Raw genomic sequence first — 24,391 nt, 5'->3', positions numbered from 1 at the left:
AAATGTAAACCTCATTTTGAAGCTTCAAGTTTACTCTCTGTTAGGCAAAACACTGCTGCCTATGGATTCTATTAACATCTTGCACCTTTATCAGTATGCCATGCTTGTCTCTTCTCCTTGATTTCAATGCATCTAAAAAAAGTAGCTTGAGTGAAGTGTCTACGATGATTCATGGTTGTGAGTGCCAAGAGTTAGAGGCAAGCATACAATGCAAATGTACAAAATGAATCAAGTATTGGGTTGATCAACTTGTTCAACATCATCTCAATGAATGTCCCACACACCTGAACATGTATCACACCTGGCACAGGCCTTACCTGGCATGGCCTATTTTGGCTACACCTCCCAGTTAAACAGGCATCACTGTGATTTGCTGCTGTGGAGCTAACCTAGTTTCTGGAAACAAGCCTCAGCTGAGCAAATATCTCAGCAGTGTAGTTTTACTTAATAGGAACATGTTGCTTCGAGTACAGTTTTGAAGGATATAGCATTGCTTTGGGAAAGTCAGCACTGCGAAGAATCCACTCAAGCTGTCCAGCAGATACTTGGGAATTAAGTGTATCATATGAGAAGGAAACAATGCATTTTCTAATCTTTGCCAACCACATGGAGATCCATCTCTCTTATGTTTCACATCTTGGGACGATGACCACAATGAGAATTGACTTAAATCCCACAGACCTTGTTTTTGCTTGCAAATTGGCTTAAGCTCATCTCCTAATCAGGTAGTTGAACCGTTTATGTTTCTTGGCTGAAGTCCAGTCTGGGTTCATCTCTCATGAAATCGTTCCACTTCATTAACCAGTCTAGTGATCCTGAACCAGCCATTATGGGAAAATCCAATGCACACAGCCAGAAAAGAGAAGACGACCAAGGCAGATTTCAGATACAAGCCTTTGTCTGTCTTGTGACAGATCTTGAAGGCTGCTTCCCAGAAGAATGTTCCAGATCCTTCCCACCTTTTCAGCTTGGCATGTAGAGCCAAACACCTGCTGAGACAGTAATGGTGTTATGAGTGGCATCAGTATGAAGGCAGATCCACCTCTCTTCTTGCTGGTTCTGACACCCACAGCCTCAGAGCACTGACCTCATCACTCTTAGAATCACAGATTCATAGAATCAAATAGGTTGGAAAAGACCTTTAAGATAATCAAGTCCAACCATCTCTTGTCCTAGACTATTATTTGGGGTAGATCAGGGGATGGATGGGCAGGTTAGTGAGGCACATCAGCCCTACCTGGCACCAAAGGTGTGCCTTTTATTGGTTATGGATTCATAGAATAATTAGGGTTGGAAAGGACCTTAAGATTATCTAGTTCTAATCCCTGCCATGGGCAGGGACCCCTTCCACTGGAGCAGCTGCTCCAAGCCCCTGTGTCCAACCTGGCCTTGAGCACTGCCAGGGATGGGGCAGCCACAGCTTCTCTGGGCACCCTGTGCCAGGGCCTCAAAATCCTCACAGTAAAGAACTGCTTCCTTATGTCTAATCTGAGCTTCCCCTGTTTCGATTTAAACCCATCACCCCTTGTCCTATCACTACAGTCCTTAATGAAGGGTCACTCACCAGCACCTATATAGCCCCACTTCAGATACTGGAAGCTGCTCTGAGGTCTCCACTCAGCTTCTCTTCTCCAGGCTGAACAGCCCCAACTTTCTCAGCCTGTCTCCATAAGGGAGGTTCTCCAGTCCCTGAGCATCCTCTTGGCCTCCTCTGGACTTGCTCCAACAGCTCCAGGTCCTCATGTTAAGGACACCAGAACTGCACAAGGTGCTGCAAGTGGGGTCTCACAAGAACAGAGCAGAGGGGCAGGACTCTAATAAACACTCTCTGCTGGTGATGCTCCTGGAGCTGCCTTTAAAATTATCATCCTTGTTCAGAGTCAGGGAGAATCCGAACATGGCACGAAATCACAACATTTCCTTGTGCATTCCCACTCCCTACCATTATTTTCAGCTCAGAATGTTTCCTGAATCTGATGTAATTTAGTAATCTATTTCTTCAAATACTTGTGCAAACTCTTCCAGGAGCCAAATAAACTTCCTGTACCATAACATCCTCTGGCAAAGAAGTTGTATCTTTTTAATCTGACATATACTAGCTTAATTCAATGGCTCCTATTTTTCACTTTGAAAGAGATCAGGAATAATCGATTCTTATTGACCACCTCCATTGCCCTTTAGTTTTTATCCTCATCTTTAAGCACCTCTTTCCCAAACTGAGGAGTCTTAACTATTGCTCACAGGTGCATGGATTCATTGCTCTCCTCTGTAGTTCTCCTATATCTTCATTGAGGGTGCCAAACTTCCACATAGTATTAGAGATGTAGGAAAGTCCAAATATTAAGGGTTTATGCTGTATTAATAACATTCTGTGTTTTCTTTTCCACTGTTAAATTGTTTTGCTTTTTGTTTTACTCTATTGAGCTTTGGGTTGTTTCATAGAAATCCTACGTATTTATGGAAGTATCAATTATAATTCCAAGAGCTTTCTGCATTTTTAGTGTGAAAAGAGATAAACTCAGGAGTCTCAGCAGCCAATACCTTAAAACATTCCTTCAACTGAATGCTTCACACTGTTCTCACCACATGCAGCTTCTCAATTCCAACATGCTGTAAAGAAACAAAATAAACCAGGACTAATTTTGCTTCCAGGAATCCAAGGAGCTTTTCTTACTCTGAATCCAGCTAGTTATTTTCAAAGAATAAGACGATGCCCATGAAAATATTCCAAAAACAATTACATCGACTATGAACACAAAGGGATTTTTCACATTAAATTGTGCCATCAGCTCCTTTCTGTATCAGTTTCATGTGTTTGAAGTTTCATTGCATCGGGACAATGAAAAGAAGATGAAACCTGTTGGAAACTCAGGAGAGCAGACATCTGTTCTAAGTGCTACCAGAGTCCTGCTGCTACATTACCAGATGCCTGTGGCATGCTGTTCTATCTCTGCTTTCTCTCCAATTATTTCTTGATTCTCTTTTCATTGGAAATCCCAGGGGAAAAGGTTAGTACATCTTCTCATGCAATGGCCTCGCACCTCTTTTCCCTGTACAAACATGAAGAGTGGACTTGCTGGGAGAAGAAAAAGGTCCAGAGTCTTGCCTTTGACAGTAGCAAGCTGCCCAGGAAAGAGCATAACGACAGAGCAGATAAGTAGTAATTCACCTATATACTCCGGTGAGTATAAACCACCTATACCCTCACCAGAGTATATAGATGTATTACTCCTCCTCCAACCAGAGCAGAGGTGAAATATGTGTGTTTGATGTACTTACCAGCCCCTTTTTCCTTCTTTTAGTTCATTTCTTGGAAATTTTGGCTGCATTTTGCTATAACAGCCAATCTGCAGCCAAGAAGATATTCATCCTCTGGCAGCAGTGTCACAGCCATCACTGCCAAGGTATACCCATTGTGCAGGAAAAATCCATAATTCCTCACCAGTACAGTACTTCCCTAAGGTATTCCATAGCATAACAAGTGATCAGAAGTGGTTCACTGTTATACAGAGGGATTTCCATGCATTGTCACGCTGAAAAATATAGGAATGAGTGCTAAGAGCTCTCCTAAGCAAGTTCTCTTCCTAGCATTCAATAAGCTATTAGGATTCATTCTAATTTTGCTCACCTTCACCGTTCCTCCTTTCACTGCTGTGCTAAGGTACTCCCATTACATGGAATCATTTGGATTTAGGAAGCACCCTTAGATGGTGAGGACCCGAGTTCTGATCTTTGCTGGCTCTAGCAATTGGCTGCTATGTTCATCTTACATTCGAAGGCAAACATTTGCTTCCCACACTTTCTCTAGCAAATATGGCTTTAAACTTGGGGTAGGAAAACAAACTCTAAGACCACCCCTCAGCTTTTGATAACTTCTGGGCTCATTTTTCATGTTTTATTTTCCTTCATCCTTGGAAGCAAAGCAGAGCAGTAGAAAGCATTAATCTCTAACCACAGTAATTTCCTGAATGCCAGAGAACTGCTGTCAAACCAAAGCTTCACTCGCTGATGAAACATCTGTATTAGATTACTGCACTTCCCTTTTTGCTCCTGCATCATGGCCTGCAATCAGCCACTGCTCCAAACCAGGAGCTGGGAGCAGCTGCATACTTCAAAGCCATTCCAGGCTTCCCCTCTCTGATAGTGCTGCAATGTGACTTCTACAGCAAGGATTTTATGGATGCTTCTTTATCCAAACACCGCACAGCAAACAATAAATCCTGTTTCCTGCCTGGAATAGAGCTGGAAAATATCTGCATTGCGTTCCTACCGGGTTTAGTGTGGCATCACTAACTTCTCTCTACCTCACTTTCCATGTTGCTGCCTCTGATCTGCACCGTCATCTCCCAGTGATGAGCAGTCAAGCTGCTCATAACACACACATACTTCTGGAAATGTATTTCTCTCCTTTTCCTCTCTGTATAGTTATATTCTATCCCTTACTAAACATAATGATGATAGTTTTAATAAAGACTGATCTCCCTTGCCCTGATTTAGCTCTTTAGCTGGCTGACGCAAGAAGATTATTCATTGTCTTCTCCAAAGTAATTTCCATGAGTCTTTGGGAGTCATGTCTCCTGTCTGATTGACTCATTAGATTTCAAGCTCCCTAATAGCCAAGGTCAGAAGGATTGATTTGGATAGTACCTTCTGGGGGTTTGCTTCTGACTTGCCTGTCAGACCTGGCTTTCTCTTGAGAGTAGTAATGTATCCTAACCCTGTGGATTTATCACCATGACCCTACCAAATGCCCTGAGATTTACACCTGGGACATTGCTGGTGTGTTGTGTGACAATTGCCTTCTGTCAGTGTCCCCACAAGGACTTTCTGACTTCCAGGGAAATCCTCAAACAGGGAAAACGAGGGAGGTACATGGGATAACCGCAAGCAAAGAGAGTCTCTATAATAGTGGTGTTTGCACCTTGAACGTTGCCAAGGTATCCTCAGGCTAAGTTCAGCTCTTGCAGCTCTTGCAGCCTACAGCCTTATGGGACAACTGAGCCCTGCTCACTGGAGACCATGGTGATCCAGGAAATCTAACACTGGAGACAGAATAGTTGGCTCCTTTCCCCCAGGGCTCTTGGTTAATACCTTTGTTTCTTTGTCTTAAACTGGGGGATAATACATAAAATATTTCTGAAATCTATCTCTAACCCCTTCCTTCCAGTTAGGATGTGTAATTCAAAAGATGTTCAGTAAACGAGGCTGGGCCTTCACCAGAGGGAATGGAGATCTGATACCATGTATGGGGTTTGGATCTCCCACCCTCCTCCCTCTGGGAGATGAGGAAATAAGGTATAAGCTACAATAACCAGATGGCTTCTTAAGTAGTTCCAGCTTCAGAAATACCCTGGTTAAAAGTTCACCGAAATATGTTGCCTAAAGCCACCAGTGAAGAAATCTGGGGGCTGCAGCTCTGTACCACTTCCTGTCTGAAGAGACAAGTCTGATTCAAAGCATCTGATCTAAGCCTAGCAAGAGCATTCTCTGCATTATATCCTTGGATGGGCATTCACCTGCTACGTACATCTGCATATGGTCATGGGATCCCAAAGCAGCTGCTTTTTCAAGCTCTGGAGGCATACCTTTATCTGTCATTGCTTGTGCTCTCCCTGTCTTTGCTTGCTAACAGAAAGCCCTGCCCTAGAAGGCCAAGTTCACTGACTGCAATGACAAAACAGCCCAGAATCACTTGGAATAACCAATAAGAAACTGATTGTGCCATCCAAACAGACTAGTCATTGCAGTAAGGTCATTCCTTTAGCAAAGCCTATCTTAATAGTGCTTCTTCAACCTAATTCACCTCCAAACTAGAGAGCTATCAGCAATGCTTTCTCACTTTTACCAGCCAAGACAACGCTGATATTCCCTTCTGGCCTCTAAACCAGAATACAGTCATGCAGTCACTTTAGAGCAGGGAGAAGAGAGCAAGCCTATCCTACACGTGTCATGTTAAAAGCAAACATCTGGCTAATGCTTTTACATGCCCATTGCTACACTTATTGCTAAATCTATTACCACTTTTAACTCTGTAGGTTGCATTAGATTGCAATATTTGGAACAGCAACTAGAGACAGTGCTCTTCTAATGACTTTGGGTATTTATACATGTGCAACCTCTCTATTAGAAACAATATTCCCACACTAGAAAACTGTTGGGTTAACACCACTCATGGGGATGCTCCTTGTTGACTTAATGAGGGGATTTGCAGAAGCCAAGATAAACCATATGAGAGTTCAAGTGAAAAGACCCAGAAATACATTTCTGGCTATCAGGGATAAGGAGAACTCCTCCTCCTGCTCTCAGTGCTGCCATAGATTCCATTTTGCAATGGATTACACTTGATTGGAAGGAAAAAGAGAGGCATACAGAGGAGATGTAACTCTCTCAGACCTTAATTACCCATGCTATAGACCCAAAGAAGATCTTTAAGGTTTTAAAGCAGAGAGGTGACTGAGCTCAGTCCAGCCCTTGCACACTCTCAGGTATCACACCAGTTCCCAAACCAGCCACATCTGGAGCATAAGCAAAGCCCAGGCTGGCTGGTGCTTTGTGTCAACTGGCAAGACAAACATCTGCCAAGAGGATTTTGTTTCAGCTGGATGAAGGAGAAATCCATCAGGTCAGCATCCTGGTATACTGGGCCAAATTCCTCAGAAGATATAAAACAGAATGGTGCTTTTATCTCTGTGGGGGAAAAGGTGCTTGGATGTGTTCCCAGAAGGCTGGTAAATGCCCTTTTTACTGATCAAGCCTCTGTTAAGCATTGCCACTCACTGTTGGCATTAAAAGCAAGAAAAAGTATGCTGCTTTGTTGGTTGATTCCCCCACATCCCTTTTGCTTTGCAAACAGAAAGACACTCATGTGCTTTTATTGAAGTACAAGCTCAACTTCCACTGTTTAACATCTGGACTCTGTAATATGCATGGCATTAAATTGAAAAGGAAACTGAAAAAACACCAAATAGGAGACAAACAAAGCTGGTAACTGAAGATATTAATACAAGAGACATCTTCTCCCAAATGGATTTCCACAGCACATCAAGCCTCAGGTTATGGCTGTACCTTCACCACTTGTCCTTGCCCACAGGTGGCCAGCATCAAGCATATGTTTTATTGACTCCCACTTCAAGGTGGACATGAGGAAACCAGTCAGGGGGTGAACTTGTTTAATGCCACAGGAATGAGTGACCCTGACATTTATTTCTCATCCTTTAATATTTTGGTGGCTTCTAAAAAACCCCCAAACCTCATACACATTGAACCCAGATCTTTTTAATCTGTCATGAAGGAGCTGCTAAAGTAACTCTGGTTACTCCTAACTGAAGGCAAAGCTGAGGAACAGCACCCAGTCTGCAGAGTTTAACTTTAGTCTCACATTCTTGCATGTATTCATATCTGTTTGCATTTATTTGTGCTAAATTTGAGGGTGGAAACGTGGGGGATCCCTGTGTTCACTTAAGAAAGAAGCAGATTTCTTTCTTTTACTGAGAGAAATCGCAACATAACTTAAATTTATAGAAGTAGTGAGTGTATATTTGTATTTGTAGTTATATAGAATCATAGAATCATAGAATAGTTAGGATTGGAAAGGACCTCAAGATCATCTAGTTCCAACCCCCCTGCCATGGGCAGGGACACCTCACACTAAACCATATCATATATTTATCATATTTAGACTTCTATCTGTACTTATACCTATACTTACCTTTATACCTGCATGTTTACATTCATATTCATACTTATATTAATAATTACACGTACATGTATATTTATTCTTCTATTTGTATCAACACAATTATATCTACACTTCTATCTATATTTATACTTAGATTTAGATTGATAATTTATTTATGCATTATGCAAACTGAACTACCAAAAGCTTTTAGGCTGTTGGGGTTTATTGGTATCAAGATTATTACCTTGTTTCTAAAGCACACTCCTGGCCTGGACTAACACACAGAGATCAACTCACCTCTGCCAACCAAGCAACCCATGTCCACCCTCTGTCTTACACTCTTCTTTCCTTGTGGCCACACCACTTTCACCTCCGTCCTCCCCTGACGTCCCCTTTGCCCATATCCATGCCCTTGTGTCCAGGATGACACATGGATAGGTCTATAGCAGGACCAAGCTTGGAGGTGTCTTCACACACATGCCCTGTGTTGGACACTATGTGGTCTCGAAGCCCAAAGACCCTTATATCCTGCCTGATTGCCAGAGAGGCATTATTCTCCTCTCCACCTGAGAACTTTTGGTATTTATAATGGGAAATAATATTCCCAGACTTGGGAACTGTTAACATCACTCATAGGGACACCTTTTGTTGGTTTAATGTGGGGATTTGCAGAAGCCAAGCTGAACCATATGAGGATTCAAGCAAAAAGACCCAGAAATGCACTGCCAAAGGGAAGTCCTAAAGCCAAGTACCCAGGATCTTCTTTGCAGACCCTCCTCTTAGTGCTCCTGACATCTCCATCACTCTACCCAACTCCTATATCCCTTGTTCACTTAAACAGTATCTCTTGGCACTATGACTTTCCCAAGCTTTACGGTTATCTTACGACTGCTAGGATGGAACGACATCATGACAGCTTCTTTGCAGGCCAACACCAATTCTGGTATCCTTTTCCAAAAGCTGCTTCTCAGAACTTTCATTTATGAGCAAAAGAGTCAACCATGAGAGACCTTCACATCAGAGGGGCTTTGGTTCAGGTCTCAGATCATATCCACTATTTGAGGCAGTTGATGGTCTCAGTTTCCAACCAGTAGTTAAAAATGGAGTAATGGCAATTAAATGTTGATGTCTTAGGAAGTGAAATCTCTCAAACCAAACTGCCAACAGAAATACTTTTCTGTGATAACAGAGAAACTCTTCATTGCAATTTTGACCTTTTGTAGCATTTTTATTTACTTAGTTCTGCTGTGATTTATCTTTCATGCTATTATTCATTCTATTTTATTCTATACATCAGTGGCGGCTCTTTTTACAGCGTCATTAGCAATTGTTCTGATAATTGCTAAACCTGTTAGTGATTTCTTAAGTAATCTGCATTATGTTTTGTTCATTCCCCCCATGTTAAAAAGTGTTTTATCTAAAATGTTCTTGATATTGAAGCATTTTATTATATGGCTCTTAACAGAGCTAAAGACTAAAAAAAAAAGAACATCCCTGAGGAATGCTTCATTTTGAACACATCAACAATCCCACTGAAATAAAATCCATGTCCAACCAGCCCAATAAACCACACTTATCTGTTTGTTCTATCTGCTCATCCCACCTGCATTGGCTTCCCAGATATCAGCATGGCACTCAGAGCAATTCTCCTTGCACATGGAAAATACGGCCTCTTTCCTTGACTCCTGTCCACTGTACTAGGCTGTGTCTTAGACCTGGGGTGGAGGTTTACTCCTCCTGAACTGCCCATAGTCCATGCATATCAATAGGCACTGGTTGCTGATGGCCTGAAAGATGCTTTGCCACCTTGTTTAATGCCATCCTTCCCTTCTCCCTTTTATCCATCAGCTAATATAAGCTATTTCCTCTCCTTATCCTTCTCACCTCATTAATTAAGAAATAAGCATTCAGTGCAGCCTGTTTTTAACTAGACTCCAAATAGGATTGCAACACTACAACAATACCATTAAAGCACACATTCATCATTCATCACAAAGCTCATTTACACCGAAGAATTCCCCTCACCAAAGTCAATATAGCAGTACCAGCAAAGGAGAACCATTTAGACACACTTCACCACTCCTCCCATAACCCCAGTCACAAATACTGTTCATCAGGTGTCTATTTAAACAGCCCAGTTCCTATCACTATACAGCAGTACCCAAGCCCTAGGATAACCTGTACCCAAAAGGTAAAATTAGGGAGGAAAGAGCTGCACTTCCTTCCACCTCAAGCCCACAGACTGACTCATATAAACCTAAAATCCCAAGTTGGAAAGGACCTCAAGGATCATCCGGTCCAACCTTTCTAGGCAAAACATGACCTAGGCTATGTGGCCCAGCACCCTGTCCAACCCAATCTTAACAGTGCCCAACACTGGGGCATCCACCATTTCCCTGTGGAGATTATTCCAATGTCCGGTTCTTATTGTGAAACCTTTTCCTCTTATGTCCAGTTGGAATCTCCCCAGGAATAACTTGTGCCCATCACCCCTCGTCTTCTCCATGTGATTGGCAAAGTCCCATGGGCTTGTAGATCACCATGTGTATTCACTTCAAGCCCTTCAGTTCCTCCATGCAGACCTACCCAACCACTTCTATTTGGGTTTAAGTGCATTAGTATAAACTTGTTCCTCATTAGTTTCAATTAACCATAATAGCCCTGGTTTAGACTGAAACAAGGAGACAGATGGAAAGCAATGAGGCAACTGGATCTTAATGAGTTGATATTCACTAGCTGAGCTGCAGTGATGACATGGGACATGCTCTCTCCTGCCTTGGCTAGAAGGGAAAGGGTTAGGGTTAGGGTTAGAGGTTTTAAGCATGGTTGTGGCAGGTCCATCAGTCCTAAGCAGCATTCAAGGTGGCAATCTTACCCCCACATACATGAGATGCACATATGGGATAGATGCGATGATGATGCCATACCTCATCCCATGCAAACCCTGCAGCCCACACCAGCCTAACCCTCTCAGAAACATGGGCAAGTTGTCTTCATAGAGGTGAGGAGAGAAGAGCTCATCCAAAGAGGGCAAGATGCAGAGCAGATTCAGTCTTCACCCTAATGGCATTTCCTATCATGTAATTTGGGAGAAACCTTTGTTTTCTGACCAAAAAGGTGGTTAAAATCCTGCTGTACGTGAGAAGTTCAGTCCAGTCTGAACTTTGGAGAAAGGCACATGTTTTCTTTATCTCTGCATGTCACTGGATAGATTAGATGAGATATATTTATCTAGACAGCAATCTGCATAGCTGCAAAGATACAGCTACAAAATTCCATGGGTTGAGATCATCCCATGCTGAGTTTAGCATCCCAGTAAGAAGCGATACTTCATTTTGGGGGTTGACATGTTTTCATCAAAATTGAGGCAAAATGACTAATTTGACCTCGAGTGTTGCTTGTTTGGACTTTAATTCACATTTAAAAAGAAATTAAAGAGTTTTTTTCTAAGCAAAACCATCCTTTTGAGCTATTCCTTGCACAGTAGTTATTCCTTTTTGCTTGTATTTTCCAGTTGCTCTATCATGTTTGTTCCCAGCGGGGTCAAAACCCCAGCTCCAGGAAGGAGGCTGAAATCTAAAGGAAGAGAAAATGCATGAAAGAACTAAGGAGGATCAAAAATGTGCCATTTCCTGCAATGATTGTCAAGGAAAATGAGGGAATAAATATGCTATTATATCTTTCTGTCTACTCTCATAACCAGTGAATCGACAGATCTCTGACAGAGCAGCAGGGATTTAAATCACTTTACTGTCCACTTGGACTTCCCTTTAAAATCATATTTTGAAGAGAGGAAAGTTGACAAATTATGGATAAACACACTCCAAGGAAACATTTCCTGTGTGCAACAGAAAGGAGCCGAGGGAGAGACCCCGTTCAACATTGGGATCAGTCCCCATCGCAATGTATGGAGGCAGGAGAGCAGGGCCAGCGGGAGGAAACCAATGTAAACAGGATCTGCTTTTATCAGTGGGAAAACCAAACAACCCTGTTTAAATTAGCCAGAAATCTGAGCCTATATGTTTTAAACACAAGCTGCTGCTTCCCAGTGTTGCAGCAGGGCTAAGTCACAGACACAGGAGCTGCCAATCACTCACTGTGCCTGAGTGCAGGATGCTGATTGTTCCTTCTGCTTTGGGGGTAACTAGTGAGGGGTAGCCTCTGTTTGCAGAGGCTGCAGTGGGAGGATGGGAGTACCAGGGTTAGCAGGAGAAGGATGCTTGTTGGAAGCCCTGGATGCAAGGCAAGAAAGGAGACCTGCCAGCCCTGCAGAGTACCCCTCCTATGGGATCATGGGGATAGGGGCACATGCCAATCTTGCAGAGCATCCTCCTGGTGGGATACTATTTCTGGGGAGGGGGACACCTTCCAGCTTTTCAGGGCATTCTCCTGATGGGATAATGGGCCTGCAGAGGACCTTCCAGCCCTGCAGAGCATCGTCCTGATGGGATGCTGGGGCTGGAGGGACCTTCTATCCTTGAAAATCATCCTCCTGGTGGGATGCTAAGGATGGGGGGAACCTTCCAGCCCTGCAGAGCATCCTCCTGGTGGGATGCTGGGACTGGGGGAAACCTTCCAGCCTTGCAGAGCATCCTCCTGGTGGGATGCTGGGGCTGAGGGGGAACCTTCCAGCCTTGCAGAGCATCCTCCTGGTGGGATGCTGTAGCCATGGTCCAGGGCAGGGGTGGTCTTCATGCTAAGGTGAACCCCGCTTCAGCGCAGCGCCAGGACCCCGGGGAACAGGGAGGGACCGGGACCCACAGGGCAAACCCTGCGCTCTGCTGCCCCCTGGCGACGGCGGCTGGCTCTGTAGCGGTACCCCAGCCTCCCCCCGACGTGTCTGCACCCCAGAGCTGCCTGACACCCCCCCCCCCCTCCCGACGGATGAGTGCCTGGGGTCCCTTCCCCTATGGAATGGGTGTCTAACCCACAAGTGCATCCCGGTCCCCCTCCTGGTGTGTTCCTGCCCCTCTCCTGTGTGCTCCTGCCCCTTTCACAGTGGTCCCTACCCCCCACGAACGGGTCCTGCCCCCCAAGTGCCTCCCTGCTCCTCCCACCATCTCGCTTTACGCCCCCCAAGCTGGGTCTGCGTTGCCGCCGCTTTCACCCTGCCCCGGGCTCGCCTCGTCCCGCAGAGCAGCGTTGCTACCGCCCTCTCTTCTTCCTCCTCCTCCTCTTCCTCCTCCTCCTCCTCCTCCGGCACCTGACGCGGGGCTCCCGTCCCCCCCCACCCTCCCGTCCCCTCTCCGCTGCCGGAGCTCTCCCCGTTGAACGCGCAGAGCAGCGGAGCCGCAGGGCGCAGCCCCCCGGAGCATGCGAGGGCAGCGGGGGGGCACCGAGCTCGCTGCCCCCCCGGGCGGGCCGGCGGCGGGGCTGAGCTGCGGCCGGAGCCGGCGGAGGGGAGCAGGAGCCGGGCAGGGGTGGGAGGCTCGGAGCAGCGCATCCCGCTTCCCTGCATCCCCCCATCCCAAGGACCCAGCCTTGCCCCGCCGAGGGTGCTGAGCGAGTCTCGGAGGGGGCTGCGGGGATCATGCCGGGGGAGCTGCGTCTCGGCATCGCTTTCTCCTCGCTCTCCATGGAGCCCGGACGTTTTCTACAATGACTTTCCCCGAGCTGAGCAATGGCAGCTTGAGTGGGAACAGGACGGGACAGGGCAGCCAGAGCGGTGCCAACCGGTCCTGGGGGCTGCAAGGGGAGGAGACCCCCGAGGGCAACGGCACCACTTTGACTTTCGCCTTGGACGTGCAGGCGGTGGGAGTCGGGGTCTTCTTGGCTGTCTTCATCCTCTCGGCCATCGTGGGGAACATCCTCGTCATCCTCTCGGTGGCTTGTAACCGGCACCTGCAGACGGTCACCAACTACTTCATCGTCAACCTGGCCATTGCCGACCTGCTGCTCAGCACCACCGTGCTGCCCTTCTCGGCCACTTTGGAGGTGTTGGGCTTCTGGGTGTTTGGGCGCATCTTCTGCAACATCTGGGCAGCGGTGGACGTGCTGTGCTGCTCCGCCTCTATCATGAGCCTGTGCATCATCTCCGTGGACAGGTACATTGGTGTCAAGTACTCCCTCAAGTACCCCACAATCATGACCGAGAAGAAGGCAGGGGTCATCCTTGTGGTGGTCTGGCTCTCCTCCATGGTCATCTCCATCGGGCCACTGCTGGGATGGAAGGAGCCGCCACCACCAGATGAGAGCATCTGTAGCATCACGGAGGAGCCGGGCTATGCCCTGTTCTCATCCCTCTTCTCCTTCTACTTGCCCCTCATGGTCATCCTGGTGATGTACTTCAGGATCTACGTGGTGGCCAGGAGGACCACCCGGAGCTTGGAAGCAGGGGTCAAGAAGGAGAGGAATAAATCCATGGAGGTGGTACTGCGCATCCACTGCCGCAGCGTGCTGGAGGAGCCTCTCTCCAGCACCCGGAGCAAGGGGCACAACTTGAGGAGCTCCCTCTCTGTCCGGCTCCTCAAGTTCTCCCGTGAGAAGAAAGCAGCCAAGACTCTCGCCATCGTCGTGGGGGTTTTCATCCTCTGCTGGTTCCCCTTCTTCTTCATCCTGCCTTTTGGTAAGTGATCCTATCCCTATCCCAGCCCCACTGCCCATGGCTGAGCCCCTGAGGACCTGCTCAGTGGGACAAACTTCCAGGACACAACTCATTGCAGGGAGATAACTGGTAGGAGAATAAAGCAGCAATGAATTAACTCAATTAATTAACACTTATTCAATATTTATTAATCAGAGCCATATCATCCATCAAAGTAAATAGCAAATGTATAAAATAGCAGCACAATAATTGGTTTAATGAATTCATTCTGCACTCAGCAGCTTAATTAACAGAGTCCAGGCAAAGGAGGAAGCAGCTCTGTTTCAAACAGGCACAATGGTCTCCAAACAGCTTCACTATCCTTTCTCCCAGCCTCCCTTTGTCCCAGTTTGGGGAAGGGCACCTGGATATGCCTCCGTGGTCCCAATTCCATTCCATTTCCAATTCCATTGGGAACTGGTGCTGCTGTTGCACATGTGTGAGGTCTGATCCCCACAAGGAGCATGTCAGAGTCTGAAGCAGAAGTCCCACTGACTTCCCGGGATGCCAGTGCTGTGCAGGGATGTGGAGCAGGACCAGGTCTCATCTATGCGGCTGATGGTCCTGGGTGATGCCCCAGGACTGATTCACCTCCCTCTGGAGTTGTGCCCTCAGCTCCTGGCCCTGCTCATTTGGGGCTGGACAATGGGTTGTGCTCTGAAGTTCTGCCAAGTTGTTGCTCTGGTGAAAGGATGCAGGTCCCTGTGTGCAGAGGAGGGTGAGCAGGCACAGAGCCTGTGATGGTCAGCATCAGTGCTACCCCTCTCAGCATCAGTGCTACCCATGGTCCATGAAGAGCAGGAAAGCCAATGCTCTTCATCACCACCTCATCTAATAACAGGCACCCAACTCACGGGACCTGATTTACCCTCAGGAGTGGAGCAGCAAAACCTAAGGCAGGGGAAAAGACATTAATATAACCTGAATATTGATGCTGGGCTCTGCACAGAGCTCAGCAAGGCAGGGGGATCCATCACTCCATCTGCTGCATGGGACCTATGTGTCCCACAGCTACCTTGGGACTTGTATCCAGCTAACTCTGCAGCCAGGGAATCTGCACATCCCCTTGCTTGAAGCTGCCTCTCAAGTCAATAGGAACAGCACCATGACCATAGATTTTGCCCTGCTGAAGTGTTGCTCTCCCTCCAGCTTTTGTAGCTGCCTCCCTGAGGACAGCCAGAGCCCAAGGGTGTTAGATACCTAACCGAGGCCATTCAATCCTCAGTGGGATCACTCACCAGGACCAATGGTGCTCTGGGAGCTGAGGTGTCCCTGAGGAGCTGGATGAGGGCTGTGGGTGCCTGGTATCACCATGCTGCTGTCTTGTGCCTCTCTCAGGGTGAGGGTGGCATATGTGAGCTTAGTTCTCCACAGGGGGGAAGCTGCTGCTATGAGGGTTATGGTATAAGCAGGCAGGGAGCAGTGGGGCTGCAGTGAACTTCTCTCACTACAAGATGAATTATCCCATTTGGCCGTGCCTCAGTTTCCCTTTCATTGATCTGGTGAATGGGGGAGGTTGTAGCTTGCAAATAGTTTGGGAATTGGAGGGCTCAGGGAGATGCCAGCATCTGAAGGCATTGCTCAGTGGGCAGCTCCAGTCTGGTGCTTGTCTCCTTGGCCAGGGCAGGAACCAGCTCTGAATATCATTCGCACCTTTATACAGTGAATGAAGCTGGGAATTGGGATCCTGATCCTCTGATTTATTCCCAATACTTAGAGAGCAAACACAAGTGAATGCTTTTCAGTAGGAAAAATACTTTACCACATCTGTTCTACTTGAAACCCTCGAACCAGCTTCTCCACTGGTGTAAATCACAGCCCTTGCACTGGATTGAAAGGAGATCCCCTGGTTTACACCACCTAAAATCCAAACCTCATACTTGAAACACCTTAAGCATGAACCCATTCTCTTCGTCCAAGCACACAGCTTGCCAAGTCCTTTATAAACATGGCTTTGATCTCTACTTCCTGCTCCATTATATGTGGAATATAAACAGAGCAAACATTCATTTATTTTATGACTATGAAATATGCTGCCATTGATTTCACCCCCCTTTTACTAATTGCAGTTTCCTATTCAGACCCAAGAATCACTCAACGCTCTCTAGGAGGAGAGCAGAGGCTTCTGCAAGGTCTAATCCCTGATGTTAAAGCTCAGGAGGCAGAGAAAGCAGCCAAGTTCACTGTAAATCCAGAACCTGAATCATGTTGGAGTCAATTCTGCTTGAAAAGCAGGTAGTAAATGGTGAAGTATAATGGCTTTTTTGCTTGCCTTTTAAACAGACTTAAGTGAAACAATTTGGAGCCAAGTGGAATTGATATTGACACACATTTAAAACGCAAATGGGACACTTGTGAGGCGTACAAATCACTTTCAATTGAAGGGAAACACTGCTTCAATGGCAGTTTATTAAACAATGAGCACTCAGATATGTGCCAGAATGAGCTGTCACATGAGAATTAAACAAGTGATCTATTTTCTCATGAAAATACCAAAATGTTTTGACTCTTTTCTATTGCAAGAAGTTGTCAGTGATGCCGTTGACTGGTGAAACTTGTTAGGGATAAGGAATTCATCAGCTGGAAAAAGACTCGCAGCTCTGCTTAGCATTGACTTAGCAATGAGAAACTTCAGTGCTGGCTCCGTCACCGATGTCTGTGTGAGTCTGCACACACCTCTGCAGAACAGTTTCCCCTATGTTGGGAACTATTCTGTAAGGCTGCACTTTGGGGAGAGCTTAGAGCAGCTTCCAAGGTCTGAAGGGGGCTAAAGGGATGCCGGAGGGGGACTCTTCATCAGGGACTGTAGGGACAGGACAAGGGGTGATGGGTTCACACTGAAACGGGGGAAGTTCAAGTTAGAGATAAGAAAGAAGTTCTTTACTGTGAGGGTGCTGAGGTGCTGGCACAGGGTGCCCAGAGAAGCTGTGGCTGCCCCATCCCTGGCAGTGCTCAAGGCCAGGTTGGATACAGGGGCTTGGAGTAACCTGCTGTAGTGGAAGGTGTCCCTGCGCATGGCAGCGGTTGGAACTGGACAAGCCTTAAAGGTCTTTTTTAACCCAAACCAGTCTGGGATTCTAGGATTCTATTAATCTATGATGCTATCAGTTACACAGGAATAACATTTATCTGAAGGGGGCCTACAGGGGTGGTGGGGATGGACTCTTCATTAGGGACTGTAGTGACAGGACAAGGGGTAACGGGTTCAAACTTAAATAGCAGAGGTTTAGATTTGATATAAGGAAGAAATTCTTTACTGTGAGGGTGCTGAGGCACTGGAATGGGTTGCCCAGGGAAGCTGTGAATGCTCCATCCCTGGCAGTGTTCAAGGCCAGGTTGGATGAAGCCTTGGGTGCCATGGTTTAGTGTGAGGTGTCCCTGCCCATGGCAGGGGGGTTGGAACTTGATGATCTTAAGGTCCTTTCCAACCCTAACTATTCTGATTCTATGAGCACATCATGGTTGAGAAGCTGCAATAAGCAATAATTTTGAATAACAGGACCTGTGTATGTGCTAAACATTGTCAGCCTTTTCTTTATGCTTAAATAATCCACAAAGATCCTTTCCATCAGCTCAAACCCCTCAATACCTCTACCGTCTATTGATCAGCTGAATAATTTAGCTCACTCTTGGGTTTGTGAGACACATCTCCAAGCACAGGATGCCATCACCAGGACTTTTAGCACAATTAACAGTTTCTGTGGCTAATGGGACTCTTTAAGCAGCTGGTTGTTCAACAAGAGATGGAATTCTAATTACTCCCATAACTCTGGTATGGGCTGTGTCTTGTGCTGGGTGTGCAATAGAGAACAACACAATGAGAAAGTCTAAAAGTCCTCAGTATACCTACTTCCTATAAATATGGGGATGGGTTTCTGTTCTTATGGAAAGATCATTTAGCCTCAAAGCATTCCTGATCTGTTTTGCAAGATTGTTCTTAAAGCATTGAAGGCAAGCCCATTGCTTTCCAAGGCAAATGATAGCGTTGCTTAGCAGCTCTCAAATGTGATTTCTCCTTCTTTTCCGGTTCAGAGTGTCAGCAATAACATTAGGCTTGTGTTGCAGCCTGAAAGAATGTCATTCCTAGGGCACCATAGCAGGGATGCATGTGGACGTGGCATAGGGATGAATGGAGTAGCACTGGAGGAATAGTCCAGGCACAGGAGACCTGACTGGGGCTCATCTACTCTGATTGTGTCTGTCTAGAGATATTACCATGGAAAAGCAACCTGAGTTTCTTCCCAGGGAGAACATCATTGACTTCCTGCAAAAGGGCACAGGAGAGAATCCCAAGTAGGCACATGGATAACAAGTCTGTGCATAAATGGAGTAGCTAAAGCATTTGATGGTATTAATTCACTCCTTGTGCCCTGTTGCAGAAGACACCGGATAGAGAAACAATCTATGTGTTCTTGGAAATAACCAGCAAAAACTGGTCATTTGAAGCCCAGATGAGTGCAAGTGGTTCCCTTCCTACCCATTACCCTGTGTAGAAGGCCAGAGACAGATGGAAGGTTTTAGTAGGTTTTTTTGCTGTTACAAGCTTTCTGGATGTCAAATAATGATTTGGGCACCCAAGTCTGAACATATGCGTCTGCCTGGCAAAGTAACGCAGTGATTCACTGAAGTGACTGGGAATAGAATGCAGATCTCCCATGACCTATGCACGGGATTACTTTGCTTCCAGTCCACCCACCACACCACCAAATAAATCTATTTAAAGCCAAGTGCCTGTTTTTATATCATTTTATGTTATCCTGACGCATCTGGATGCAGTTGCTATAATGGATGTATCACAAACAGGAAAAAAATAGATCTTGAAAAACTCAAAACCACTGTGGTTCCGTGGGCAAAATGCTATAAAACCTCTCAACAAGGGGTTTGGAACCAGTACCAAAATACACCATATAACATTAAATGCATCTATATTAAGCTGTGCCTGATGGCTTTATTATATTTGTACAGAGAAAACTTTGTCCTGGCTATTCTGGGAGAGAAACTTTAATTAGCCTGATCTATCTCCATTAATTTATATTTGGATAAATATTTGCTCATTAATTCTGTTAATCTGGTTAATGAGATGTCACAAAGATTGAGTAGAAGGGTGGGGATGCTCTTTGGTATGATCACGCAAGGTGGTTGTTTAATCTCTTGTTACCAGCTTGGTTCTAAATGGGTTTGACTACAACAAACAGCATGAACAAAGTAATAGTAACTGTGTTATGTTAGCAAGTAAGGGTGTAAATGCTCCATGCTACCTGTAGGGTTTTAATTAGAAGTGTGTTCATTTTAGTCAGTAAATACAACACTTTTGTTCAAGGCTCTTCAGAAGATTGTATTTCCTTGAGAAAGCAGTATGAACTATCTTCCAATTGATCAATCAGGATCAATCAGGTCATTACAGTGTTATATTCTAGGTAGGGCTGATAGTACCTATGAACATTAGGGGACCCTTCTAGAATAAAGTCCTAGTTCTGGTGCCAAATGTTATCTATCATTTTCCATTCTGTGTCTTTGTAACTGGCTGGATTTGTTCTGCCAAATATAAGACAAAATGAGACAGACACAGCTGAGAAAGGTGACAGGAAAAAACATGGTGTTTGGTTCCTAATAACAAATGCTTGAGTTTAAAAAGCTCTGGCAGTATCATGAGTCACAGCAAAGACCTGATATTTTATTCCTTCATGGTTGGTGGGTGCTTTATGTCAGGGCAGGGATTAGACAAAGATGGCCCAATATGGTCAACTTCTGTGCAGAAAGCACCTTTCTGGGGTGTTATCAAGAACAGGCAGCTTATCAAAACTGAGATTGCTCAGATAAACCTTTAAAAGCAATGACCTGATGGTATCTGATGGGTATTTCTGCAGTTCCCTGCACTGCTCCTTTCCACACTGTTCCCATCTTCTCCAATGTCAAGACAGCCCCTGGCATTGGGTGCCAACAGAATGTGGTCTTCAGCCAACTGCTCTTCAGCTTTCTACATTATCAGCACTAAAAAATAGGTGTTCTGAGGCTGCAGCTCATCTCATCCTAGTATTGCTAAGCCAGTCAGATGAATTGCACCCTAAAAGCACCACTGTCCTCTCAGTGCCTCTGAGGGAGGCAAAGATCACCAGCTCCAAGGTGCACAGTGCACATCTCAGCTAGCTGAGATGAATCCCAATGTGAAGGCAAATATGGGACTAGTTTTGCCAAAGTCCAACACGCTTTTAGCTGGATTTGGAACTGATAGTAGTTAGACTTTAAGGATGTGAAGTGCTCCAGACCACCAAGGGCTCAGGAATTGACATTGCTTTGTAGTTGGGATGGTAAAATGGCTCTAAAGCACATTCTCCTTGGAGAGAAGTGAAAAGTATATCTGCTTGCAAAATGTTTGGCCATGACTGTGCTAAGTACCTTCAGATACCCATGAGGAGACAAATACTTCTGTCATCAGAGCAGAGCTGAGCAGGGTGAGTTTGTAGTGTGGAGCCACATGAGGACCTGTGAGGAGATACTCAACCAAGCTCGACTGAACACCACCTCTCCTTGCAGCTGATGTGGCAGGGACACTGCACAAATAGAGCATGATCCTGAAATTAAACTCTTTAAATGTGAGAAAACGAAGGTTTGCAAATGTGATTTTTGCTTTGATGTGCTCAATCTTTTGAGCCCTTAACTCTGCAAGTTCCTTAGTGTTCATTTAGCACTTTTATTATACAGCACACAGTATAACTTCTTTGCAAGACAGTGTTGTGTTCAATAGAAATCAATGTTCATCATAGTGGTAGAGTTAAACAAGACATTTTTAAACACACAACCCAATTGCAAAGCAAAGAATGTGAAAATCTCTTTAAATATTTGTCCTCTGTATGAGAAAATACATCTTTGCTACAGCTGGAGCCCAGAATCAACAGTTACAAAGGCTGCGGTTTACACACCAGATTTGCAGCAATCATCTACCCATAGACACTGGTGGGATCTTGAGTGGTGCCTGCAGCAATGTCTGTTTAATCTAAACTCCTAAATTCAAGTGGCTGATGAGGACAGGAGATGCCTGGAAAAACAGGGTTTTCTTTCAAATGTCTCTTTCCACATGATTTCAATTCAGGAAAATACCCCTGGATGTTTTTATATGGAGCATTACTGGGTGCATATGGACCTGATTGCTTTTTATAAGGTGATCCTCCTAACTGGTCTATATTTGCTGGTACAGCCACATTTATAGTCTCCCATTTATATACATACATATATATATACATACATATATACATACAAGTGTTGGCTATCTTGTATCACAGGTTAAACCAATCTCCAGTCAAATAGTAATAGGAAAGCAACTGAACTGCAGCTCTCAGAAGGATGATGTTATTGTTGACAAAATATTCCCGTAGTTGGTTGGTTGGTGTTGGGGCAAAACAAGGCTGTAAAGAGCTTCTGGCACAAAATGTTGTAGGGAGAAATCCAGTTTTCTAACTAAGAGATGTTTAGATATTCACACCAACCCAAGTTGTTTCACCTCCTTATTCTTTTTACACATACAGTTTCTAAGAAGCACTAAGGGAATGGTTGGACTTGATGATCTTAAAGGTCTTTTCCAACCCAGTTGATTCTATGATTCTATAAGTACTCCTAAGGCTTTGAGGGTACAGTGTTTTTGTGCAGTGTTCCTCTCAGAATAACTTGACTCTTCTTGTGTTCAATCAATTCTCTGTAGGTTGTGAATCAGCTTTAATCTCTGAGCAAAGCTTTTCCCAGGAAAGCCTCTGTACTAACTACACTTTGAGAATGTGGTTTCCTGCTCTATCTGTGAGCAAATTACCTCTTTTCCTTGTCAGGTGGTAATGAGGCACAGCTAAGTGTGGGGTCATAACCCTGAGGCAGTCATTCCCCTACTCTTGGGTTGTCACCAAGGCAGATCTATTGAACACATCAACTCAAAAGAGCTCTTCTGAGGATGATCAGTTGGCTATTCTTCTATATATTGGCTGTTAAATGGTGGTGCAGGTGTCAGGGACATGTTGACGGGCCAGTACCTAGGGAAAACGGCTGATGTAAAGTTCAAGGTGTTGTGTTTTCGTTCTTCAAAGTAGGTGCTACACCAGGATTATCATTGTATATGTATATGTATTATCACAAATGCACCCATTCCACAAAGCAAACCTTGCATTTTCCCCAGCAAAGCAGTGCATTGACTCACATCCTCATAGCTTAAGGATCCTTGTCTTTGGAGGACACTTACACTTCCACATCAACACAGGGTCTTCTTTGGATTTCACAAGGTATCTCAGTGGCTTTAAGACTTTATGATTATTTTGAGCCATTTTTAATGCAAAAGGGTCTACAATAAAATATCAGCTGAAGGCAACCTGTCAAAAAAGGATGTCAGTAACCCAAGTATGCTATCTTTTATGAGGATCTTACATATGGGGCTCATTTAGTCCATCAAATTACCTTTTGGGGTAACACTTGTTGGGTGGTAAGTCCCTGTGGACAAGGTCTCTGTGGAATATGTGAGAGCACTCATCCCTCCCCATCTCTTCCATTAGAGATTAGTGCTGTCATCTCATCCCTCACATCTCTTGAGTCTGACCATGGGGCTGGAGACAGCCAACTATGGGGGATCTCTTATCCACTATAGTTTTTTTCTGTGCAAGAACTGGGATGTGGGAGCAATGAGAGGAGTTGTAGATCTGGAAGGCACAGTAAGAGATGAGGAGGAGGAACAGGAGGCTCAGGATGCAGTGGGGCTTGTGAGGTGCTAAGAAGGCTGGTGGCAAGACCTTAAGGTTCACTGAGGTGACCCCACAACAGAGGGTTTGCTGAGTCCGAGAGCAGAACCGTCCTTTCTCTCACCTAATTCTCCAACCCCCAAGAGTGTTTCCAAGGGCCAAACGTGCTTTATGGTCCTGTTTTTGCTTACCCACCTGCTCTTAATTTGGTTGTAGCTGCAGGGGTTTGGTGATTTGGGAGCGAGGGCAGCTCATGAGGAATAGCTTCAGTACTAAAGCTCAGCAGCTGGCTCAGTTGCTTCCACAGGAGAGCTACTTTCCAATTTGGCAGCTAATTACCATCCTTACTTGCAGTAAATATTTGCTTTAAAATGCCTCTAGGAACAATAAGTGATGAGCTCTTCCTTCTGAAGGCTTTGCTTTTATGAGCACTTGCCATCCAGAGAGCTCCCAGCCCTTTGCACCTGTACCTGAGCACACAGCAACAAATATCCTCATCTCCTCCTTTCTCTAGAGCAAATTCCAACCACTGCAATGCAAAAATGAAGTCTCTGGTGGGTGTTGATTTGTTGCATTGATTATCACAGTGAGGACCTGCCATGATGAAGGAAACCTCAGTGGTAGAGGCAACATTCCCATCTTCCCAGGCAATGTGTGCTGAGGACAAACTTATCCCAGTGGTGCCAGCTCCATAGTGCACAGGACTAAATAGGAAGAAGAGGAACACACACAAATATAATCAGGGAGAGAGTCAGTGGTTTCAACTCTGTTCATCAGTGCACACGAGGAACCGGCCTCAAGCTGCACCAGGGCAGGTTTAGATGGAGCTGAGGAACAATTCCTGCCCCTCAGGGTGCTCAGGCATTGGAACAGGCTGCCCAGGGCAGGGCTGCAGGCACCATGCCTGCAAGTGTTCACACACCATGGAGATGATGCCCTCAGTGTCATGGAGCAGTGACAGCCTTGGCAGTGCTGGGAATGGTTAGACTGGATGAGCTTAAAGGGCTTTTCCAACCCAGTTGATTCCATGGTTCTCTGATCATCATATTTTGTGTGGGGAAACTGAGGCACCACTTACATACCTGTGGTCACTTGGTAGCTCTTCAGTATTGCTAACACACCAGTTACTTCTGCCTGTCCTGCTTCCTCTGTTTCGGTGCTCTATGAAACTCTCACATGGAAAGTCACAGGAGACCATGATTCTCCCTGCACCTTAAACTATTGGCCCAAGAATGGATTCACTGAAATGGCTGGAACAGGATATGGCTTTTTAGCTGCTCCTAATGAATAGCCTTTTTCTAAGAGAGCTCCTTAGCTAATGCATTTGGAGCCAAGCCATAGAAATCACCAGGTCTGGTGGCAGAAAACCAACTGCCAGCTCACTAAAGACAGGGCATTTCCTCCTAATAGGAAGTTTCC

At 45.4% G+C, this 24,391-nt stretch overlaps 1 protein-coding gene across 1 annotated transcript in view; it reads left to right on the top strand.

The window, feature by feature from the left end:
* Window positions 1–13,276: 13,276 nt before the first annotated feature.
* The window catches only part of ADRA1D (adrenoceptor alpha 1D), a 46,286-nt gene continuing 35,171 nt past the window's right edge, over window positions 13,277–24,391 (top strand). The window contains exon 1 of the mRNA XM_034064893.1: window positions 13,277–14,243. Coding sequence (XP_033920784.1) covers window positions 13,277–14,243 — 967 coding nt within the window. The remainder of the gene's footprint in view (window positions 14,244–24,391) is intronic.

Source organism: Melopsittacus undulatus, chromosome 7, assembly GCF_012275295.1.
Source record: "Melopsittacus undulatus isolate bMelUnd1 chromosome 7, bMelUnd1.mat.Z, whole genome shotgun sequence".
NCBI classification, from domain to species: domain Eukaryota; kingdom Metazoa; phylum Chordata; class Aves; order Psittaciformes; family Psittaculidae; genus Melopsittacus; species Melopsittacus undulatus.
This window is presented reverse-complemented; position numbering and strand designations above follow the sequence as displayed.